Source organism: Capra hircus, chromosome 4 (assembly GCF_001704415.2).
Source record: "Capra hircus breed San Clemente chromosome 4, ASM170441v1, whole genome shotgun sequence".
Taxonomy (NCBI): domain Eukaryota; kingdom Metazoa; phylum Chordata; class Mammalia; order Artiodactyla; family Bovidae; genus Capra; species Capra hircus.
This window is the reverse complement of record NC_030811.1, coordinates 63601672-63626821: the sequence shown is the minus strand read 5'-3', so window position 1 is coordinate 63626821 and position 25150 is coordinate 63601672. Positions and strand designations below refer to the sequence as shown.

The following is a 25150-nucleotide window of genomic DNA, read 5'->3' as shown; positions in this document are numbered from 1 at the left end:
ACAGAAATGTGTGTTTAGATACAGCAAATAGGACACTGATAATCGCTCGGTAAGACTCAGCTGAAATTTTCCTCACCTCTGTCTTTGGAAAGGGGGTGTGATACATATTGCCAGATTCACGCAGTGAGCACACAGCATTGGAGAAGAGGCACAGGCACGGTCGCTGACTTTTAGGAGCCGCCACCTGTTTACCTGCCCGAGGCTGGGAGCCTTTCTGCTCCTGCTTTAGTCAGGGAGCTGCTGCTGACTGGTCTTTAGTCATAGGCTGTATGGAGCTGAATTGAACACAAAGGCATTCCTTTGGCAGGTGTCAAAATCGGAGTTGTTCAGACAGGCGTCCTTACTGGTCTGAGTTAGTGAGATTTTTCCATAATTCTTAATGGGCTTTTTTTTTTTTTTTTCCTACTTTGAAAAAAAAAAGTGACTTTGTTTCAAATGTGCCAGTGTGGTCTGCAGCCTCTAAGCCGTGTCTGATAACAGCTCCCCTGTTTTCCAGCCAAGTCCATCTACCTCAAGCTTGAGTTCTACTCACTCCGCCTCACCTAATGTGACAAGTTCTGCTCCCTCGAGTGCCAGAGGTCAGTGCCAAGGTGGGGGATGACTGAGGGTGCCCAGAGGACCTTCCAGCCTCCCGCAGGCTTGGGCTTTCTCCTCCCAATGGTCCGAGCTCACCACCACCCTGACGAGCCTCTCTTTCCGTCTCTTCCCAGCTTCTCCTTTGTTGTCTGACAAACACAAACATTCCAGAGAAAACTCTTGCCTGTCCCCAAGGGAGCGGCCATGCAGTGCCATCTATCCGACACCTGTGGAACCTTCTCAGGTAGTGTTTGTGGGATGGAAATCCTCGGAAAAGACTGGATGTTACCTACAGGGCTGCAGAAAGTCATGGTAGCTGCCAGAGACCACCAGATGGGCCGTGTTGACAAGTCCAGCTGGGTGAAGTCCATACCTCGGCCCTGGGCCTGTTGTTAGGAATTTCTGCGTGAACTGTCGAGTCTGACGTGGATTCCTGGTGGTTGCCTGAGCAGTAAAGCTGAGAGGGAACTGGGAAGTGATTTTACTGACTTTGATCTATTTTGTTGCTTCCACTTGAACATTGAGAGAGGTCATGGGTGAATGAGTTAGGGGTGGGGGTGTCTGTCTGCATGTGTCTGTAGCAGAAATTTGGAGGAACTTAGATTAGCCAGACCCTTGAGAAGCATGGCTGCTGCGGATTGCTTACTGAGGTATCCAGGAGTGAAGAGGGCATCTTTTTGCCTCTGCTGTTCTTAAATGCACTGAGGAAGGAGTGGCTAAACCCTGGGGCCTCCCCGCAGCCCTCTCCACCCAGCTCACACCTGCTCTGCAGTGATCTCTCTCAACCTCAGTGACTGCAGGGTCAATGTTTTGACCCTCTCAGCTCTTTAAGCACTTTGAGGTGGGGTTTCAAAGGTAAAGATCCCTATGGAGCCCTGAGTTTTATCGGTTATTTGTGGATAACTCAGGAGCCGAATATAATCATTATTCATCCTCCAGCTCATTTTCTGTTTTTCCACACCATCCTGGCAGAAGGCTGTAGTTGCATCTGGAAATGGATGACAATGAGGGGGATTTGTCTGGATTGGTTTCTCTTTGCTGATTGTGTGATCTTCCCAAAAGTTCCAGGATGCCCCATCTGCACACCACTGACATGTTGCAGAAACTGTACCCAAGTGCATGTTCCTGAACCACCTGACTGGTTTAATTGCCCCTTGTCACGACTTTCAGTTTGTTCCCTCTGCTCCTGGAGAGCAGGTCACCAGTGTGGGGGACTCTGGAAGACTTCCTGATTAGCCTCTCAAGTTTTCTGCTTTTGGTAAAATTTGAAGCAGTGTGTGTTGCCAAAATTTCCATAATACACATTCCTCTGGTGTATCTACTTTTAAGGAGTTAGGGTCTTTTGTTTAATATATTAGGTAGAACTATGTAAAACTGGCATTTTTGTGCGTTAAAAATTGCAACATACTAACCATTTCATATGTTTTAACCTAATCTAGGATTTAAAATGTAAAGTTCATTGACTAGAGATTTTTTGAGCTAATATTTCTTCTTTCTTACACTTTATATTACCAGTCTAGTATTGGTATTTATAAAGAGCACTGTAGCTTAACTGCTACTTACTGTTTATTTTTTCCATATTTTATTACAAAACTTTATTTGCCAGTTATATTGGGTTGGCCAAAAAGTTCATTTGAGGATGGTATGGAAAAACCCAAACGAACTTTTTGGCCAACCCAATATTTGAAATCCTGTACAGACTTTTAAAACACTGTTTAGAAACACTGTTTGAAAGCTAAGGGTCTTCTCCTTTTTTTCCCTTAAATATAATTGAGTCATTATTGAACAATAATTCAATAATGATAAGCCAATCATCAACAATGTTAAGCCAGTAATGTTTTATATGGCTAATTTTGCCATTTGAAACTTTTTTTAAAAAATAAAAGGTTCAGTAAGGGCTTCCCAGGTGTCACTAGTAGTAAAGAACCTGCCTGCCAATGCAGGAGACACAAAAGCTGTGGGTTAGATCCCTGGGTTGGGAAGACCCCCTGGAGTAGGCGATGGTAATACACTCCAGCATTCTTGCCTGGAAAATTCCATGAACAGAAGAGCCTGGTGGGTCCAGAGGGTGGCAGAGAGTCAGACACAACTGAGCACCAGCATATACCATTCAGTAATAAAATAATCATCTCATTTTCTAGAAGATCTCCTCTGTCAGTATCTTACACCATAAAAATAGATTCTTGTGCCTTTCCAGAGGCTGCTGTTTAATCACATTGGAGATGGAGCCTTGCCACGCAGTGACCCCAATCTTTCGGCACCTGAGAAAGGTGGGTATGAAGCCAGCATCTCCGGCAGTCGGGGAATGTGCAACTGTGTTCTGGCTTCATTTCCTCCAGTCGCCCGTGTGTCCCCGTGGAAGGCAGATGTGCAGACCTTTAATGATCAGGACTGATCTTCTCTTTAGGGGACAGATGGAAGACAGTTATCTCTGACACATTCTTCACCAGCTGTGTTCTTGTAGGGTTTAACAGCAGAATCTGAGCAAGGTCGGGACTCCTGTTTAGTGACTTTTGGGGTCATTCAGTGAATCACCGAGGCAATCCCTGCGCTCCCTGAAACGAAGTGGCCAGTTAGGCTACCTGGTCAACACAAGGAAAGTGAGCAACTTCCCAGATGGATCCTTGGTCCCGCTTTGTGTCTGCCTTACCAAGCTCATTCAGTCAGCTCATCTGTTGCTTGCGGGTGACTCAGATGCTATTGAAAATTTGCAATCCGGTGCATAATGGAGTTGTGCCCTGCCTCAAGGTCACATGAAAAATGAGAAACCAACATATGCATCGCAGTTAATAGCCAATTAGCATGGGTCTGTGCAACACAGCAGAGGAAGAAGAGTGGATTAAATGTGACTTCCTCAGCTAGGGGGATGGGGACTAACAGCAAGGCACTCGTTGACCTTCCAGAGTCAGCCTCAAAAATCGGAGCAGTCCCTGAGCCAGCAAATTAAGAGTCACTAATGACATATCCCTGTAAAGTGCATTTTAATCGTCCCCATTAAGATCTCGACTGCATTGTCATTTGAGTACACCGATACATTAAAACTTTCCTCAGGAGATAGGAATCAGCGAGACTGTAGCCTAAATTATTTTAAAACACACATTTTGCTTTACAGCTACAAGTCAAATATTGATCTTTGTCTGGATAACTTAGAAATGTGGTCGTTTTCTCACCTCTTCTACCAAAGAAAATCCACAAAGCACCTTTTAAAGGACCGGAGGAAATGTTTTTTACGAGTGATGGTTCCATCCAATTTTAGTGGTAATATAATCATAAAATGTTGAAATTCTTGCTATGGCCACCAGGTGGCAGTGTCTGCTCAGTGAGCAAGAGACTGGAACTCTAAAGGCTTGATTTTGTAAACCTCCTCTCAGAGCAGCTATTTATAACCTTGTATGTCTTGCCCTTGTTCCAAGGGGGGTTGTTCCATATTTCAGCATCTTACTGAAGTGTGGAGCAGGTAGATTACAAAAAAGGAATGATAATGTCAGCATTACAAATTATTTTTTTAGGACGTTCTCCACTATAGCCCTTTGACTTGAGGGACAAGGGCCAGCAGGATGGTGTGGTGTGGCTGTTCCTTGCCAGTAATTCTGCCAGGCAGTGGAGATATTAGCATCCACTGCCTTCCCCCGTTTAGGGTGCTATTTGTCCAGAAAATTCCACTAAAAACCAAATTTTAAAAGAGTCGAGTGACTACATCTTCCATCTGTTATCCAGCATCTAAACACATTTGTAAATCTCAAGTTTCTACACTCTTTTGTCGAGATGTGTAGTTCTGACTGCTTGAGGGAAAAAGACATGCTATCACCCAATGAAATGTCAACTATAGTTGTGAGATGGGCAATTAAATAAAGGGTTCGCATTTAGGAAGTTTCCTTAGTACTGTTTGTAATCCAGCTGATGTTTTCATTCTGGGTAATTCTAACCTCTAAGATTGAGTGCTCACAGGGTGATGTAGGCCATGTGATTTTAGCTGTGCCCTTCCCTTCCAGCTGTGAACCCCACCCCCAGCAGCTGGAGCCTGGACAGTGGGAAGGAAGCCAAGAGCACGGCAGGTGGTGGGAAGCTCCCCTCTCCCCCCGTCCCGCCACGGCCCGCACAGACTGGTGGGTATCTGAAGCATTTAACAATCATTTTTATAAAAATAAATTTTATTGACTACTCCGACCTGAACTGCTCAGAAAGGTAGGCATCTGGTGTGTCCAAGGTAAAAACCTTCGTAGTAGCTACAGAATTCATCTGCTGTGTTCTCTCTTTTTCGACTCTTGTTACACTAAGTCCACCATTCCTAAACTGTAGACGTTCTCCTAGGTATCATCCTCAGAATTGGGGGGGGCACCCTAACCTTGCTGAACCACTAGCATTTTCTCTATCCTTCGCTTGACTCACCTCATTCTTATCAACCTCTGCTAACTCCAGCCACTTTCTGCAGGACTGATGCCCCAGTTTCAGGTTGTCCCTGAACAGGACTGACTGACAGTAATTTGGATAGGCTTGTGGAGGACAACTAACCAGTACCTTGCACCTGCTGCTTAGACAAGACTGTATTCCAGGGTCCTCTTTCTCAGAGGGTTCATTCAAGGCACTGCATCTCCTAGGGAGGTGCTTTAAGCAGCAGACCTACTGACTCAGAGTTCTACTGTATCTGGGCCAAAGCTCTAGAATCTGTGTTTTACCAAACCTTTCAAATACGACTAGCCTAAAGGCATGAGAAAATATGACACTGTGTTTTTCATGGGTTTTTCTGGATGGATCATCCATGTTTCGTTTGCTGCATTTTAACACCTTTCTAGCTTCTTTTATTTTTTACCGAATAAAGAAAAATGACTCTCTTTTTAAAATGAACTGTATGCTACCCGGTTTGGACTTTCCAAAGCTAGAAGTTGCCAGTAGATTTGGAAAGACATGTGAGATCTTCAAACAGAACAAGGAATAACTGCAGCCTTACTTGATAATATGCATTGCTAGGTCAGTGTGACCAGGGAAGTTTAAAACTCACTAACCAGTACTTGGTGTTTTATTCATGATGTTTGTACATTGAAGCAACCTCCAGTTTAAACGTGGTTGTGTCCATAAAGTTGGAAACTTGAAAAGTGTTTTCTAAGGGACAATAATATTCATGGTATTTAGGTTCCTAGGCTAATTCTACCTTGTAGGCAAGGACAGGGATAGAACTATGTCAGGTCTTTTCTGGAGAAACATCACTCTGAACATGCAGTGGGTCCAGGGGCTGCTGGGTAGTTCACAGTGATGGTGTCAGGGAATGCCCAAGTTGAGAGGAAGAGGGACCCAGACAATAAAAATACCATTTCCCAATCAAGCTGTGCTTCTCTGGAGGTCCATGCTCTTGTTCTATGCTCGACCCCCACAACTGATGGGCTAGGAGAACTAACAGTGGCGATGGAACATGGCACCGCGTGCCCTAGCACCCACGATGGATCCGCACAACCCCGAGGGCGGGCCGGCCACTCTGCCTAGTCCCTTAGGCCCAGAGCACGCAGGTGGCCGTGGCTCTCCCCGGTTACCCTGGCAGTGCTGCCTCCCCTCCTGCACTGATTGCCATCATGGTCTGCCCTCATGGCATCCTGTGTGCTCACTGGTGGCGGGACCTGTAACTGTCTCTCCTCCCTTCGGCCTTTCTGTAGTTTTCTTATGAGCTGCAAACCCCACTGTGACAGCTGGGAGAATGGCAGCTCCTCACAGAGCAGCAACCCCTGAGCCCACTGCAAACTCTGTAGGCAGACCTGGGCAGTCTGGCTTACACACACTCACGGGTTGGCAGTGTCACGGCTGGCTGTAGTATGTGTGGTTACGCTGGATCTGGTCCACAAGTGCACACACAGAGCAGTGTCATCACACTGGTCTTGTCCCAGGTGTAGGGCTTGAACATCCGGTGGGAGAAACAAAGAGAGGGTTCTTCTTACCTTAATGATGACATCCATAGGGCATCACCTCCTAGAGAGAAAGGAAGACCCAAGTACAGACATTAGGGAGAAAAATGGAAAACTTCTTACCTTTTATATGGATGTGGCCAGGGTTTTCTGTCAATTTCAGGAATATTGAGGGCGGCGGGGGTGGTGAAAGGGGAGACTGATGTCAGTACATTCCCAGGGACCTATTCTAAGCTGCCTGGGTGACCTGGGTCTTCCCATTCTTGCTCAGCCCAGTCTGCTCCCTGACACCTCATGCGTAAAAGCACCTTTAGAAATAAACCAAGGGGCAGAGAAGCGTCTGGGCTTTGAGGCAGTGGAAGGGACACTGGACCAGCCGCTTGATTAAAGCACCGTGTGTGCTCTGGTGACTTTTCACTGATTACCCCATGTCTTGGGGCCGCCACCCTTTGTGGGGAATCCATTTTGGGTGGGCACCATTTAGTCTCTCCACCCACGCCCCTCTCCCCTTGCCTAGATCCTTGTGCACTGGATCATCTGTATGGGTTTGTATACACAGAGGGCTTTTTCAGGTAGTCAGCTGTCTGGTTTTCTGAACTGAAATGATCTCTCTCTCTCTCCACAGCTTCACCAGCAAGACACACGGCATCAGTATCCCCTTCGCCTGCTGGGCGATCTCCACTGAAGGTACAGGCTCTTGTTTAGATGGGAGCTAGAAATTGGCCCCTTGCTACTTTTTCCCCTGTTACATCAATGAGGTGCTTTCATCTACAAAGACCAGGCAGAGAACATAGAAGGGGGAGAGGAAGATGGGCAAGAAAACAACACTCGACTTTCCCTTTGGGGAGTCTGCCGTTTCTTTTCAGATTAGTAGCCTTTTTCTCCAAATGGTGGCAATGACAATGTACCAACCAGAGTGAGTATATGCACTGAATTAGAAAGAAATGGTCCCTAGTATCTTCTAGGACATTTTCAGCCTTATCTTTTAGTTTAAGGCACATCAAAAACAAACACTTAAGATGAAAAATAATCAACATCTACTAAATATTCTCAAGTGCCTTTTTCATCAGTCTCACTCATTTTGAAAATGCCAAACCCAACTTTTTCTCTTTCAACATATTATACCAAGGCTTTCATTTACATTAGAGATACATACTTGATCATGAAAAACAAGACAGTAAAATGAATTTTTAAATCACTGGGAAACAAACTGGGAAGCTTTAAAGGTCAGACATTTAATATGAAGACATAGGCTAATTGACATCTCTGAACATACAAAATTCCTCATGAAGGTAAAGAATAATACTTAGTCTCTATCCAAATTTAATCAGACTGGCTGCAAAGATTGTTGGTGCATTCAGAGGTAGGTGTTCAGAGCTGCTACACCAGAGGCTTAAAGATGAAGTGACTGTGACTGCAGAAAGAATGATTTGTACCCAAATGACTTAGGATTTGCATGCTCTGTTTCCTCTTTGTTGGTGAGACATTTCTAACTAGCGTAAAAGAAAAAGAGAAGTCAGCTTCTGCAAACACATGCGGGCAGATTGTGATCCTGTGCATCTGTGGTACTCAGGATTGTTGCTGGTAGAAACTGAGAATCTGGAAGGAAACCTCCTCTCCCCCGTGCCCGCCTGCAGTGGAGAAAATTGCAAAAAAAAATTTTTATTAAGCATGATTTGCTTTGCCGACATTTCTGATGTCACAGTTTGCTAGTGGGTGCAAATTATCTGCTGGTTTGGTTGTCATACTGCCATGCAGCTGTTAATCGTAAAGTGCACGGGACTGCATTCGCCCTGGGAGCCATAGACTGTTGTCTTAATGTGATGGAAACAAAGTGACATGGTGTTTCTGCATCGTTACATTTCCCCTTACTAGCAAAGAACCCCACATGTTGCTATGGGATTCACATATGCATTTTTTAACTTGGTTTGCAAATTAGTAATCAGATAAAATTAGGAATTATTCTTTTATAATAATAGAATCAAAGAGTTGAAAACATTCAAGTAGGCACCAAAGTTAGCAAAGTGGTGTATACTCTCCTTTCCACAGACCTGCCTGTGTTCTTGGCTGGCTATAGGTAGCCTTGTAGCAGTATCTACAAATCAGGCTTTGAAAAGAAGAAACATTGTGTTGTAACTCTGGGTGACATTAGAGGGCGTAGTGCTACCAAGTTACTCGCTTTGCTGTGCTTCAGTTCAGTTCAGTCACTCTGTTGTGTCTGACTCTGCAACCCCATGGACTGCAGCACGCCAGGCCTCCCTGTCCATCTACAACTCCCAAAGCTTGCTCAAACTCATGTCCATCGAGTCGGTGATGCCATCCAACCATCTCATCCTCCATCGTCCCCTTCTCTTGCTGTGCTTAGAATGCAGAAAACTGTTAAAGAGTTTTTTTTTCAGCAATTAAATGAGGGAATTAACCCCGTGGAGAAGACTCCGCTTACCTGCCCTATTTTGCACTTGGGGTCTAACTTTTAACAAAAAACCAGTGAAATTGGATCTTTTAATTGGCCGTTCTTGATCTTAGGCTCCTGATAAATGAAAGGATTTGTGTCTACCAGCATTCTCATGTTTAAAAAGAGAGACCGAGGTAAAGTTAGTCTAGGATAACATTTCTTGGTTTTATAGGCCATTATGTGATAAATAAGGAGGGGGGAAAAAAAGGTCTGTGGTGAAATAAGTTTAGCAAACACTGGGCTGAACAAAGTCATTGAGGTTCTGTTATTGTCAGACTTTAATGAGCTAATAGGCTCTGAATGGACTCAAGGAGTACATAGGATGCAGGATTTCCCAGCAGAATCCCCTTTTCAGAATGCTGTTAGGGGAGAGGGGAAAGGGGCGGGGAGAGAGAATGTGTGTGTATGTTACTCAGTGGTGTCTGACTCTTTCGGGATTCCATGGACTGCAGCCCGCCAGGCTCCTCTGTCCATGGGATTTCCCAGGCAAGAGTACTGGAGTGGGTTGCCACTTCCTTCTCCAGGGGATCTTGCCCACCGGGAGATGGAACCCAGGTCTCCTGCATTGCAGGCAGATTCTTTACCCTCTGAGCCACCAGGGAAGCCCAAAAGGAAGTACAGATTTTGCTGCCAGTGGGAATAGACAGTTAACAAATGAGGCCTCTGTGTGATGTGGCGGTGACGGTAGGTAACGGAGGGATTCAGGCCCCATCTAAAGGGCCAGCTCCTGCTCAGCAAGAGATTCTCTACCGAAAGAGAAAGTGAGCCGTGTTGCTAGAACTTCCAGTGCTTAAAGAAATGCACATTTGGTGGGAAACCATCCTATTTTACAAAATTAGCAACTGAGGCTTTTAAAAACACTGCAGATGAAACGTCTGCTCTCTCAGGCTACATAGCCTGAGGGCTGCCAACCCGCGGCTTCAGCAAGAGTCTGGCAGGAGCTCAGAAGTCTCCAGGCCTGGCATGCCTTCCCCAAGGGTGTGGGAGAGAAAGGCTTCAGACTCTGGGTTTTGAGGGGGGACACAGCAGAGCTCATCACCCTGTCGCTGAACAGTCTGCCGTCTCCCCTCCGCACAGGGCTCCGTGCAGTCCTTCACCCCCTCGCCCGTGGAGTACCACTCCCCAGGACTCATCTCCAACTCCCCCGTGCTGTCGGGCAGCTACAGCAGTGGCATTTCGTCCCTCAGCCGGTGTAGCACGTCAGAGACCTCAGGCTTTGAAAATCAGGTGAATGAACCCTCTGCGGCGCCGCTGGGGTCGGGGCCGGGCTACGGCGGCGGGTCGGAGGAGCCGGTGCGTAAGGAGAGCAAGACGCCGCCGCCGTACAGCGTGTACGAGCGGACTCTGCGGCGCCCCGTGCCGCTACCTCACAGCCTCTCCATCCCCGTCACCGCCGAGCCGCCCGCCTTGCCCCCCAAGCCCCTGGCGGCGCGGTCGGGCCACCTGGAGAACGGGACCAGGAGGACGGACCCCGGCCCGCGGCCCAGGCCCCTGCCCCGGAAAGTCTCCCAGTTATAAGTCCCTTTTCTATTTCCCTGCGACGCATTCTTTGCCGTTTACAAGACATTAAGAGGTATGGTGAAAAGACATCTTTAGTGTAGGCACTTTAATAACTTAACTCAGATTTGTCTTTAGATGAATGGAATTTAAACTCACTTAATAGAATGTTGCACAATATTAAAAGTTACTGACCCCCAACGGCAGATGTCCCCAGTATGGCTGAATTTCATTACACCGTTTCTCGTTTGAAAGTGATAGTGATAAAGCCTTCTTTTGTATCTTTTTATGTTCACTTTTTTTTTTACATAGTTTAATCTCAACCAGTAAAATATTGTCAAACAATACGAAGCGTGATAATGTTGTATACTTTTTACTGAATACTTGATACTTCCTGAAAGCTTATTAAGTCAGTGCACATCCTAAGGCAGTGGTCCTTACCTTAGAAGACTTCTGTAAATAACGTGAGATTTCTGACTCTTTCTAGCAACAGACAAATGAATGCACATCATCCTAATTAACAGTTAAAGCAGGCTAGTGAGATATACACTAAAGGAGTTGCAAGGATTGGGACTGGAAGCGGTTTTGTTCTTGAAACATACTTCTTTCAGGTTGCTTTTGACCTTGACTGCTGTCTACATTCTTCAGAAGCTACTCTACCAGTTGGTTGGTAAACTGTTTAGTACCCTGACCCCATGGTATCTACTGTATTTCTTTTCAAGGTGCAATTTACTTCCAGAGTTCCAATCAGGTTGATGAAGCAAAAGACCCCAGGAGAAATGTTTACTTGAATCTTGTGCTTCTTTAGATAATTTCCACTACCCAATTTGTCATTGAAGAAGAGATGTTCATGTATTAAGTAGGCACAAATTAATGTGTCCCGTTAATAAGAATTCAGGAATCAATACAGGACAGTATTAAATCGATAGAGTAAATGAAAAAAAGTAGAGAAAATATATTAGCATGATTAAATGGCAAAAGGACTTTCAAAAGGCAAGGGCATTAACTTTCAGTCCTGTGCAAAATAAGAAATTCCTCACAACTCCATTGTTACCAGTGGGGCTTGTCTTCTGAACGAATCCTGTTGTCCTTTTGTTAGAGGAGGATGGCTGTAGACGGCTCTAGCTTGAACATTACAACATAGCATCTTAGATCTAGATAGGGATGCTAATGCCACAGTCATAGGAGTGTGAAAAGAGAAAAGCACCTTGTATGTAGTAATGTATTTTGTATCTTGTTTTCTTTACTGACTGTTTATAACACTCAACTGACAATAGATATGAACTGTATTTTAAATCATACTGTTGAATATTTTCCCTCTTTTGTTGGGAAGCTCATTTTAGTTTAATTGTGTTTGTTTTTGTTGCTAGCTTACCCAGAAGGCAGTGACCACTTTTTTATATTCCCTTCGAAACCATTCAGCAGGTATATGCTGTTGAGACTGGTTATAGAGGTTTTCTATAATAAATGTTCAAGTATTTTTGTACATAATTGGTTAATTTTAATAAGAGATACCATTACATGTAAAAAATTAAAAATAAAAGCAAACTGTTGTGGATGCAGTATGATTGTTATAATTATGCCAAATACTTTATGTATGGAAAAAGAATATTTGTACATATGTGCTTTTAACAATAATTCTGCCATATTGACTACAGTTTTGAATGTCAGAAAAATTAATATATGTTAAAATATTTATGTTTAGTGAAAGTATTCTTAATAGAGAAAAGGAACATGAATTTTAGCTTTGTATCTTGCAAGTATTTCAGTTGAAAATTTCTTGAACTAGCTTTTGCTTTTGATGATAACACTTTGTGTTTGTAATCACATCCTTAAGTATATATATATATCTATATATATAGGAAGATACATATTTCTGTTGCTTTAAAGAAGTAAAGCCTTCCTTCCATTTAAATAAGGTGACATGCTTAAGATAACAAACTCTGATTTCCTTTTCTTCTGTAATTTAATAGATTTCTTGACTAGTGCTTGGGCACAGTGTAAATCAGTGTTATTTGCTCTTGAATCCATTTTTTTAAAAAAAAGATTGGGGCAATGAACAGTCGATCATGTGTGTGTATTTCTGAAGCAGCTATATAGCAGAACATTTCAAGAGATTCTGTTAGCCTAGATGTTCATGTTGGTTGCTGCTGAACGGTAAATATTAAATAAAATTACCTGATTAATCTTGGTATTTCTGTCTTTATTCCAGTCATAAGCATATCCTTACTTGAACAGAAGCTGTGTAAATAACTTCCAAATGTACAAAAGCAATAGATGAGTGCTGCTTTTGCCAGCTGCACCAACTATCTGCATGCCTGCTTTCTCCCTGATGTTTGCAAAATTATAGGAAATATATTTAACACTGCAAAGTCCATTGACTACCAAATTTGCTAATAAACCCTGGCTTTTAATTTTGTGAGCTGCATCTATGCTGTGTTAGATTTACAACATTTATGTCACTCAGTGCTAAGCAGACCACTGGCTAAAACCTCTGTTCCATTAAATACCAAAACTCACTTAAAGGTCATTGTCAACGTCTTCCTGATTATTTCTCAACATTAAGTGATTTTAGAGCATTTGGGGAACATTTTCATCACCACTGAATCCACAAGTGTTTCAATTCTACAAGCTTAATTACAATAAGAATAGCTTCTTTCTCTACTTTAGTAGTCTTCTCTCTGGATTGATATTGTTCTACAAAATACAACAAAGAAAATAACAAGTTACACAGCTTTGCCCTTATTTGATCTTTACACATTAAAAGGTAGCTCTACCAGAATGAATACTTAGTTATTAACTGAAATAAACCTTGTCCTCATTATAAAATACCATTAAAAAAACCTTGAAAATTTGACAGCCCCCTAGTGTAACTATTATTTTTACATATTCCTTTTGTCTTTTCTCTATGCATATATTGCACACTTTCCCTACATTGTTAAGTGCTGGTTCCCCAAGTATCCCAACATAATTTATCGACAATACAGGGCTGAGTTCACTGCCCCCTGACATAACAGAGAACGTCACTTCAACAGAGCTTTGGCAGTATCACAGAGGGGCAAGGGCAAGATCAGAGTTTACTGAAATCCTAGAGTTTTGTTTAAGGTACATCTTTGAAGGAGCAGGGCTTAAGACTGGGTTAAGTCTCTTGCTCAGTCGTGTCTGACTCTGCGACCCCATGAACTGTAACCCACCAGGCTCCTCCATTCATGGGATTTTCCAGGCAAGAATACTGGAGTGGGTTGCCATTTCCTTCTCCAGGGGATCTTCCTGACCCAGGGATCAAACCCAGGTCCCCCGTATTGTAGGCAGACGCTTTAACCTCTGAGCCACCAGGGAACCCTAAGACTGGGTACAGATCATGATATAATTATTGAAGATTGGTAAGGAACAGCAGGAGAGTCTTAGGACATAACTGTTAGTTGATAATTTCTATTGACAACTTGATGAGTTTGTTGACAAATTACATCATAAAAATAAAGTCATTTACCCGGCAAAAAAGACTCCTGGAAGAGTAAAGTTATACCAGCAAATGTTGGAATATGGAGGTCATATTCATGTAAACTGTATGGAGTAGATGGTTTTCGTTTTCAACATGTATGTTTAACAGAGTCATAGTCACAGGGTACTGGAGAGACTACTCAGTTTTTTGTTGTTTAATGTTACAGTACAGTAAGTATTTTCATATTTTTTACATGTACATAAAAAGCAAAGTGTATATTCCCACCATTTACTTAACCATTCCCCTATTAATGGACATGATATTATTTCCAGTTTTTCACCAATGCAATAATACCATTGGGACATACAGCTTTTTCCATGTTTTAGATTAATTCCTTAACATGGAATCCAAGACTAAAATTGCAAACGCAAGGGAAGGATGATTTTTGTTGTTATTGTGCATATTGGCAGATTATTTCTCAAAAGTATTTAACAATTTTAATGCCACCAGCAATATTTTTCTAAGGTTGGATAGCAATGCCATTATTTTTTGCTATGTGGGAAGAAAATATTGCTGCTTTACCTAAAATTTGAGAAAATATTACTCCACTAATTAAGTATTTTACAGAATTGTGTATAAGGAAGTTGATATCTATAAAGAAAAGGAGAGAGAAGGCAACATTAGACTAACAGGCGCTAGCGCTTAAGTATATCACCTACTGAAAATACTTCATCCCAGAGAAGGCAGTTTAGATCCTCTATTTGTATGGAATACTAGAAAATCCCTGACATTCTGAACACAAGTGCCATCTCACTTATCCAGTTTACCACCCTGCCCCCCCTGCCCCCCCCACCCCCATCATTCACAACCAGTGAAGAAGCCAAACCCTAGAAGTGAGGACGCTGAACAGCCATAATAAATGCCACCATCAGCTGAGTGAAATGTCCCAAGAAGATGAGGCTGATGAAACGCCTGATGTGTTTGAACTTACTGACAGGAGATGAAACTTTTGTAAGACAGTTGAGGGATGGATGAGAGAAGTACCTAGAAATCTATGCAAGTCAAAGGGAAAGGAAAAAACTCCAGAGAGAACAGAAAAATGTTTAAATAAGTAAATGTAATTATAATATACCAAGGAGTCAGCTTTGCATATTTACATAGTCTTGGAAATGTAAAATATGTAACTCCAAATTATATTGGAAAGATGAAGGTAAGGAAGACGTGTGTATGTGGCGAAAATTGTTCAGTCGTCTCCGACTCTTTGCAATCCCATGGGCTATACAGTCCATGGAATTCTCCAGGCCAGAATACTGGAGTGGGTAGCCTTTCCCTTCTCCAGGGGATCTTCCCAACCCAGGGATCAAACCTAGGTCTCCCACATTGCAGACAGATTCTTTACCAACTGAGCTATCAGGGAAACCTAAACATGTAACCACCTTGAGTGGTAAGGAGGAAAAGTTCCCCTGACCTGCAGGGGGATCAAACCTGCGACCTTGGCGTTACTAGCACCATGCTCTAGCCAACTGAACTAATTGGCCATGACATGTAGGTGGAGAATAACAAATTCTCTCATATACGATGAGAATCAGAAATGCCTAAAATTTAAAGACAATCAAAAAGTAGCAATTAAAAATAAAGTAGCAATTTAAGATGTTTTTAAAACCTAGATATAAAAGCAAAAATTAAGAAATAACTTGAAAAAAATGCCCTCTGTGGAGTGAAATAATGACTGCAGGACATTCCTGTTTTTCACAGTGGTTTAAACAACTATATGCATATTTTAAGAGATTTTTTTTAAAATGGTTTCTACAATGTTAACCACACTGGCTTCACTTCTCTTGTTTTTTGTTTTTTTTTTTTTCCTTCCTAATTCAAAACAGACCTGGATTTGGAACTCTTTGAGAAACACATATAGAGCTTGCCAGAAGATTTCTACTTCAAAAGCATGGGTACGACAGGTTATAGGGAGTAAAGGGGAGGAGTTTGGACCTATATAAAATTCCTCTGGGAGAAGTGATTGGCAGTAATACAAACATTTTAATTCCAATCATGACTTAAGCCTGTCCACTAAGTCATTTGCAACTATTTTTAGGGGGCCGGCTCCTCGTTTTTTAGTAGCAGTGTGAAGCAACCAATAGATAAAATTTTTAGGCATGTCTGAAAAAAACGCTGCACACATCAACAGTTCACAAGTTCCTTTCATGTCAATAACGTGAATTTTCTCATCTTGAAAAAACACTCAGGTCTTAGTGTGGCTGACTTGGGAACAATCAACAGTTCCATGTTATTTCCCTTCAAGAGGGAGAAAATTAGGTTATTAACAAATAATTAGGTTAGTTTTTTGTTAAAGGTAAAAAAAAGGTGAGCATTAGAACTTCAAGCCTGAAATGAAATTTGGCAGAGGGTCTCCTGGTACATCCATTGTTCATTCCCTCACTATACCTCAACCTCTTGCTTCACCACCCACAACTTATCCAAATCTTTGTTCCAAAACCAGAAAAAGAAGAAACTCCTTCATTGGGATTAAGTTTTCTACCCTTGAGTTGATCCTACTTCATCTCCCTCTGAATCAATCCTTCTTTATGGATGAGGAAGTGAGGGGAATCTGACCTTTAATCTACTTAAAGCAACTGATCTTGATGACTAGGTCTGAAGATAAGAACAAATATAAGTAAATGTTTACCAACCTCAGATAACTTTCCCCTCTTTTTTTTTTCTCCTTGGTCAGGCAAGTGTCTGAGCTTAAGAATTTATAAATTGGCATTAAATTTCAAAACATATATGAGTCAAAGAAAAATATAGCCAAGAAGTAAGAGCAAACAGACTAAAAAAAATTTTCTCCAAATATGACAGTGTTAATATCCTTGTAAATAATTTATCTAAATTGATTTTTAAAAGTATTAAGACTGTTAAGAGGTATTAGAAAGGAAGGGAGAATATATGCCAACAGGCAAATAAACAGATAATTTACAAAAGATGAGCCATAAACATGTGGCAAAATAATTAACTGAACTACTAATCAAAGAAAAACAAATGGAAACAATGAAGTAACATTTGTCGCTTATGAAATTAGCTATATGTATAAGGCCAGGTAACAAGGCGGAGACCAGCCCTGCGTGTTCTTTGGAAGGACTGATGCTGAAGCTGAAACTCCAATACTTTGGCCACCTCATGCAAAGAGTTGACTCATTGGAAAAGACCCTGATGCTGGGAGGGATTGGGGGCAGGAGGAGAAGGGGACGACAGAGGATGAGAGGGCTGGATGGCATCACTGCCTCGATGGACGTGAGTCTGAGTGAACTCCGGGAATTGGTGATGGACAGGGAGGCCTGGCGTGCTGCGATTCATGGGGTCGCAAAGAGTCGGACGCAACTGAACTGAACTGAACAAGGAGGGAAGGCTTCCCAGGTGGCTCAGAAGATAAAGAATCTGCCTGCAATGCAGAAGACCTGGGTTCAGTCCCTGAGTTGGGAAGATCCCCTGGAGAAAGAAATGGCCATCTGCTTAAGTATTCTTGTCTAGAAAATTCCATGGACAGAGGAGTGTTGTGGGCTACCCTCTGAGGTCACCAAGAGTTGGACATGACTGAGCAAATAGGCACACAAGCACAACAAGGAGGTAAAACTAATAGTGTTTAAAATGCGGGAAAAAGAAGATTTAAAGTATATGCACACTGGTGATATAGTAGAGGAGACAAGATGTCAAAGGAAAAGAACGTGAGCGATTCCTTCTAACCAAAACACCAAAATCACAACAAACTGCTAAATAACCACCAACCAACAACAAGAACAAAAATGCTGGAAGCTTCAAAAAAAAAAAGAAGATACATCCAAAGCCAAAGAAGAAGCCACAAGAGAAGGCAGGAGGGGCACAATCACAATAAGATAAAGTTCCACACATTCTAGGTGGCAACCACAAACTGGAAAAGAGTTATACCACAGAAGTTCTGCCAGAGGAGTGAAAGTTCTGCCTCCCAGGCAACAAGATGAGGAGTCCCCAGAAAATCTAATTTTGAAGACCAATGAGGTTTGATTGCAGGAATTCCACAGGACGAGGTAAAACAGAAACTCCACTCTTGGAGGACACACACAGTATCTCGTGCAGACCAAGACCCAGGGAAAAAAGCAAGTGACTGGACAAGAGATTGGGGCAGACATACCTGCTGATACTGCGAGGTCTCCTACAGAGGAAGGGCAGTGATGGCTCACTGTGTGGACAAGTACATTGGCAGTGGCGGTTCTGGCAAGTACTCACTGGCATAAGCACTCCTGGAGGCTGCCGTTTCCTCACCAAACACGGCCCCACCCAACAGCCTGTCTCACCAAGCTATGCCCCTGCTGCCGCAAAACTTCTAGGGCCCACAACAGATTTCCCAACCTGGGCATCCAGCAAAGGGACTGAGAACCCCTAGAGAATTTGACTTTGAAAGCCAATGGGATTTGATTACAGAACTTCCACAGGACTGGGGAAACAGACTCTTGAAGGGCACGACAAAACCTTGTGCACACCAGGACCCAGGGGAAAGGAGCAGTGTCCCCACAAGAGACTGAGCCAGACTTGCCTGTGAGAGTCCTGGATTCTCTGGTGAAGGCGTGAGTTGACAGTGGTCAAGGACCATTTCAACGTTCAAATAAATGCATACTTTCTGTTGCCACCCAGCCTCCACGCTTCAGCCCATTAGTTTTTTTTAGCACTATGATCTTAATATTTTATGCACCTGACTTGAACAAATTTTCTGAATAACAGTCTTCCACCAATTTAAGGAATATAAGAATGTTCTTTCAAAGCCAGTAGCAGGAAGCAGGACAGTGGCCTGCTTCAGAGTCAGGGGCACTGACGACAACAGTCCTCAGAGCTGTGACATGCTAGCATAAGTCCATTTGAAGGTGGTGACCACTATAGCCATTACCCCTACCATTGTTTGGCCTCAGGCCAAACTACAGGGAGGGAACACAGCCCAAGCTGATGATTTAACCTTGGGACCAGAGACCAAGCTTGATCACTCAAGAGATCTTGTATAGCAGAGTTTTATTAAAGTATAAAAAGGGAGAGAGAAAGCATCTGACATAGATATCAGAAGGGGGACGGAGAGTACCCCTCTTGCTAGTGTTAGCAAGGGGGTTATATACTTTTTCAATTAGTTATTACAGTAAATTAAAATAATGTCTCAAGGCAGTAAAGATCTTACTAGACCTACTCCCATAATTTTCATTTTAAAATAACAGGATTAGCCAGAAGGTTTTCGGGAAGGAGAAACTGTCCTCAAGCAGGATACATTGTTGTTATATAATCCTTAGTATAGAGTTTAAAATGAGTTGCTTGTTGTATAATCATCAGATCCAGGCTTAAAGAGAGAAATGTTTTATGTGACTAAGGAAAGTAGAGGGGAAAAAAGATGTTTGTCCTTTCCTCCTCCCTGAGAATTCCAGACCCCTTTCTTCTTGAGAATTCCAGACCCCTTTCTCATCCTTGAGGACCCCAGACTTCTTAACAACCTGCCTAGGAACTGACTCTCTCAGAAGCCCAGCTCTCTGAATGGAGCGTCACGTGGGTTTGGGTAGGGGACCAGGGCCTGGAGATTCCATTACTCCTGATGAAAAAAAGATGGGACAGATGCAGAAAAACTACCTTTAATTCTGCTAATCCAAGAGTCTAAAGGATCAACTAGAGATTATCATTCTAAGTGCAGTCAGAAAGAGAAAGACAAATACCATATGATAATCACTTTTATGTGCAATATAAAATAGGACACAAATGAACCTATCTATGAAACAGAAACAGAATCACAGACACAGAGAACAGGCTGATAGTTGCCAAGGAGGAGGGAGGGGATGGAGTGAGAAGACGGGGTTAGCAGATGTAAGCTTTTATTATAGAATGGATAAACAAGGTACTACTGTATAGCATAGAAAACTATATTCAATATCCGAAGATAAATCAAAATGGAAAAGAATATTTAAAGAATGTATTTATAACAGAATCACTTTACTGTATAGCAGAGATTAACACAACATTGTAAATCAACTATACTTCAATTTTAAAAATTAAAAAATAGAGTCAAAATGTATAGAATGAGCTGATTAGTTATCACTTTAGCCTCACATATTTAACGAGATGTAGTTTCTTAATAGTAATTTTATGTCATGTAGTAGGTTTCAACCTGTTTTACTCCTTCCTATTTCATCATGCTTAGCTGTGATTTCAGAGACTTTCTAGGATAAGCCTGGGGTTCATTTGAACCCTGAGTACTTGACTACTACAGAATCCCAGTCAAAAGTAGTTGAGTAACCTGGTGAGTGGGTAATGGCTGTCAGAGACTGATTAGTTTTTCTCCCATATTCCTGCTACTGGCTTTGAAAGAACATTCTTATATTCCTTAAATTGGTGGAAGACTGTTATTCAGAAAATTTGTTCAAGTCAGATGCATAAAATATTAAGAACATAGTGCTAAAAAAATTAACGGGCTGAAGGGTGGGGGCTGGGTGGCAACAGAAAGTATGCATTAATTTGAACGTTGAAATGGTCCTTGACCTCCTATATGACTCCTAGCAATGCCTACCAGCTGTCTCAAGCAAGATCATCCACTCATTACCACCCATGAATGACACTGAGTAGGGAGCTGCTAAGTCACTTCAGTCGTGTCCGACTCTGTGTGACCCCACAGACGGCAGCCCACCAGGCTCCCCCGTCCCTGGGATTTTCCAGGCAAGAACATGGGAGTGGGTTGCCATTTCATTCTCCAATGTATGAAAATGAAAAGTGAAAGTGAAGTCACTCAGTTGTGTCTCACTCTTAGTGACCCCATGGACTGCACCTACCAGGCTCCTCCATCCATGGGAGTTTCCAGGCAAGAGTATTGGAGTGGGTAGCCAGTGTCTTCTCCAGAGTAGGGCACGCCTCCAGCTATATTTGAGTGTGGAAGGCAGTTAGGGCTTCCCAGGTGGTAAAGAACTCGCCTGCCAATGCAGGAGATGTAAGAGACTCAGTTGATCCCTGGGTCGGGAAGATGCCCTAGAGGAGGGCTTGGCAACCTGCTCCAGTATTCTTGCCTGGACAATCCCATAGGCAGAGGAACCTGGTGGGCTTTGGTCCATAGGGTCACAGAGGTGAACATGCCTGAAGCCACTTAACACGCATGCACAAATGCAGTTAATTATCTCACTTGGTCCTTTATGAGGATGGAAAATATTAGCAGAATGAGGCCCATGTCCCTCCCTTCCCCCTAGCAGTTTCATGATCAAGATTAGATTTATTGGGGTGATTAAAAATATTTATTGAGGGCCTACTAAGAGCACAAACTTCTAGACATACAAAAAAGTATAATCATTCCCATTTTCCAGGAATTTATTAAGGAAAAAATGGAGATATTTATATTAACTAGTAAAAAAAAAAATTACAAGAAGTGCCATGAAGAGCACGAACAAGTGATTAATCACAAAATGAGTGACACAGCCCCATAAATGCAGACTTTACATGATACACATCCCATTAAAAACATAGCTTCAGAGCTTACAGCTAGCAGGGGGAGAATGAGGGGAAGGGACAGTTAGGGAGTCTGAGATCAACATGTACACACTGCTATGTTTAAAATGGATAACCAACAAGGACCTACTGTGTAGCACATGGAACTCTGCTCAATGTTATGTGGCAGCCTGGATGGGAGAGGAATTTGGAGGAGAATGGATACATGGATATGTATGGCTAAATCACTTAGCTGCGCACCTGAAACTGTCACAACATTGTTAATCAGCTATACTCCAATATAAAAAAGTTAAGAATAAACAAAAAGCATAGGTTCAAACACTCTTTATCTTGCTGTTGGATTTGACTTATTTTCATGAAAACACTGGAACTGAGCTTGTTTGGGGTGATGATCCTGATCTGTGTTGTGTTTCCTTATTCCTTGACAAAGGTAATCAGCCTCATGACGTGAATCTGCCATGTTTGATGTGAGGCAGTGATACTTCCAAGTGTGGTCCTGGGGACAAAGAAAATAACAAAACTGTTTCCAGCTTGTAGGAGTCTCTACCCTGATGGGAAGGAAGAGAAATAGACCAATACTTAAACACAGGGTGATTCTGCTATTGGACAAATAACTACCAACACACTCTAAAATTCTTGATCCAGAAATTGAACTTCTAACAGTTTAAGAAAATGCCCTTATCATAAATTAAATGTACACAAATATTTATAGTATATATTTATACTATAGTATTTATAATAATATTTATAGTATATATTTCTCAGTATAATCATACTGATCATAAAAAACTATGATCATAAATAACACTGATCATAAGAAAAAATACTGAGATATTCAATGAATAACACTGATCATAAGAAATCTGAGATATTCTAAATGGCTAACAGTAGGGAATAGCTTTAATAAAATATGTATACACCAATTCTCTGCAGCTATTAAAATTATGATGTGTATGTATATTTTTGACATTGTAATATATTTACAGCACTGCTAACTCAAACTTTTTTTCTATGATAAAGTTTTTAAGTATAATACTCTATATAAACCCATTATCAAATAATTATTTATATATAACACTAAGAAATATAGTCTAGGTATATGGCCAAAAGTTAATATTGACTAAATCTTGGTAGAATTTTAGGTTTAAGTTTTTCCTTTTTTCTTATATATATTTTCAATTTATCTATGATTAATTTACTTCTATAAAACACAACTAGCTAAAATGATGAAAAAAATAAGGTATAATAAGGATTATAAAAGAATCATGAGGAGGCTGTTATGGTAGTGTTCAGGCATTTAACTTAGAGTGAGGGGTTCTGGGGTAAAGTGCGACAGAGGAGACAACACAGAGTTGGGAGCCTTTATTCAAAGATTTGAAAAACCACCAAGAATGACATGGCAGGGGAAAGACATTCCAGGGAGAGAAACTTGCACAAGCAGAGACCCGGGAGCAAGCAAGAGTGTTCAGGGGATGGTAAGTGGGCTCTGGTTGTAGGAGCATCTGGAAACTGGGCATAGAGAAATGGAGCTAGGGAGATGAGCAAGGACAAGGTTACAAAAAGCATGGTTTGTCATGCCAGGCATCTTGGACTTTTTTCTAGTGGTTTAAAGGAGCCTCTAGTTTACAGGGTTGAGGAGGACAGACTTGGAGAAGCAAAGAATGGAGGAGGCAGAAAGACCAGCTAGGGGCCCCTATTGGAATTTTCAGTAAGGGCAATCTGACTACAGCCAGAAAAGTGGAGAAACAGGAAGGACAAAATTCTGTCTGTAACAGAAATAATAGGATGCATCTGGGAGAGAAATAGTTGACCTATAGGGTAGGTCACCTGTAGGGAAGTTGACCTATAACATAGGCTTCCCAGTGGCTCAGACAGTAAAGAGTCTGCCTGCAATGAGGGAGACCCAGGTTCAATCCCTGGGTTGAGAAGATTCCCTGGAGAAGGGAAAGGCAATCCACTCCAGTATTCTTGCCTGGAGAATGCCATGGACAGAGGAGCCTGGTGGGCCACAGTCTATGGGGTCACAAAGAGATGGACTTGACTGAGCCCCTGATACATATACACATAGGGTAGGTGAAGATGTTTTTGAAGATAGGAAGGGATTCAGAAGGTAGATAAGGAGGAGGATGTTTCTATATCAGACTCTTGATGAAAACTAGAACAGTTTTGTTTTTTCTAAAGAGATGTAGTAAGAATCTATAGAACTCACTACTAGTGGTCCTGTTTTATCCATGTAGCAGAAGGAGAACTACTTGCTGAGAGAAAGGACGTCACTAGACACTTATATGTGTGTTACTAAACACATAGGAATTACCAGGTAGTGGAGGGCCCACTGAGATTAGAAATCATGATTTTGTGATGGCGTCAATTGGTGCAACTTTGTAACTTTCTCTAGGAGTACTTAGTGCTCAAGGCCTAACTCCCGGGAGGGCAGATGAAAGTTGCCTTCATATTAGTTCATCATAGTTGAACTATGGGGTAAAGTGGGGCATGAAAGACCAAAGACACACATGAAGCAATGGATCAGCTAGGGTGGGTCAGACAGGGAAGGGAGTGAAACTTGTGGGGGTCTAACAGACTTGGAGGAATGTGACTAGAGGTTTGGATAAAGCCAAAGAAGAGATGTTGGAAGGAGTGAGAGCTGGAAGGAGAAGTGTTGGGCCAAGAGTAAGGTATTGGGGATTATTTCAGAGAAGTTCTAGGGGATCAGCAGTCCATAGGGTACAGTGGAAGTGAGTGGTTGATGTTAAAGGAAAGTGAAAGTAAAAATCAAAATACAGCACAGTATATAATCCTAATGTTTATGTAGACTGGTTTAATGGTCACTGATGCATTCTTCTTTGGAATACTTTAACTGTTTTATTATTTGCAGGCTAATATAAATTTCTACCCCCAATATACTATTGCTTATGTCTTTGTGTTGTGAAGTGTTAGTCACTCAGTCATGTCTGACTCTTTGCAACCCATTGACTGTGGCCTACCAGGCTCCTCTCTCCATGGAATTCTCCAGGCAAGAATACTGGAGTGAGTTGCCATCCAGCTCATGTCTTTAGAGATGTTTTATTTTCCATTAGTCAAAACACTGAATTATTCCTCCTGTTCTATAGACTCAATTTCTGCAGGGTGGGGGTGAGGGGGACCTCCCAGATGGCTTGTGGTAAAGAATCTGCCTGTCAATGCAGGAGATATAAGAGATGTGGGTTCCATCCCTGATTCAGAAAGATCCCCTGGAGGGGGAAATGGCAACCCACTCCAGTATTCTTGCTTGGAGAATCCCATGGGCAGGGAAGCCTGGTGGGCTACAATCCATAGGGTCACAAAGAATTGGACACGACTAAAGCAACTTAGCAGGCAAGCTCAAGCAAGGGGGTGAAGAGGGGATGAGGTGGCGTCTCCTGGTTCACTTATTGGCCCACACTGTAAAGTGGCCTTCTCCAGACTTTAACCTACATTTGGGAGGTTTCATTATAACACCTCGATAGATTCATCACAAGAAGTTTGGACTCCAAGATCCCTGTTTGATATTACTCAAAAACTCTTCTTCAGTAGAAAGGAGCCAAGTTTTCCAACATTTCTATCTCCAAGGAACTGACAGTGAATTAAATGAACATTTATTGACTCAAACCCATGGAGATACAACCTCAGAGATATTGTTCTTCATATGAACTTGTCCTAAGCGAGCCCCTTCATCTATATTTTTAGCTTCTAGGTGGCAGTTTGGACATTACCTGTACCATCTTTTCTTGAGCTATTCTTCATGCTCCAGCACTTTTTCACTGAATAGTCATCATTTCAAACATGACTCCC

The 25150-nt window shown here is 42.2% G+C and overlaps 1 protein-coding gene across 2 annotated transcripts in view; it reads left to right on the top strand.

Moving 5' to 3' along the window:
• The window catches only part of DOCK4 (dedicator of cytokinesis 4), a 472836-nt gene extending 460227 nt beyond the window's left edge, over positions 1-12609 (top strand). Inside the window, exons 47-52 of one of the 2 annotated variants that reach the window (XM_005679177.3) lie at positions 497-578; positions 711-820; positions 2774-2846; positions 4569-4682; positions 7093-7154; positions 10000-12609. In XM_005679177.3, coding sequence (XP_005679234.2) covers positions 497-578; positions 711-820; positions 2774-2846; positions 4569-4682; positions 7093-7154; positions 10000-10440 — 882 coding nt within the window. In that variant the 3' untranslated portion in view covers positions 10441-12609. The remainder of the gene's footprint in view (positions 1-496; positions 579-710; positions 821-2773; positions 2847-4568; positions 4683-7092; positions 7155-9999) is intronic. The other variant, XM_018047173.1, reaches the window with a different exon arrangement.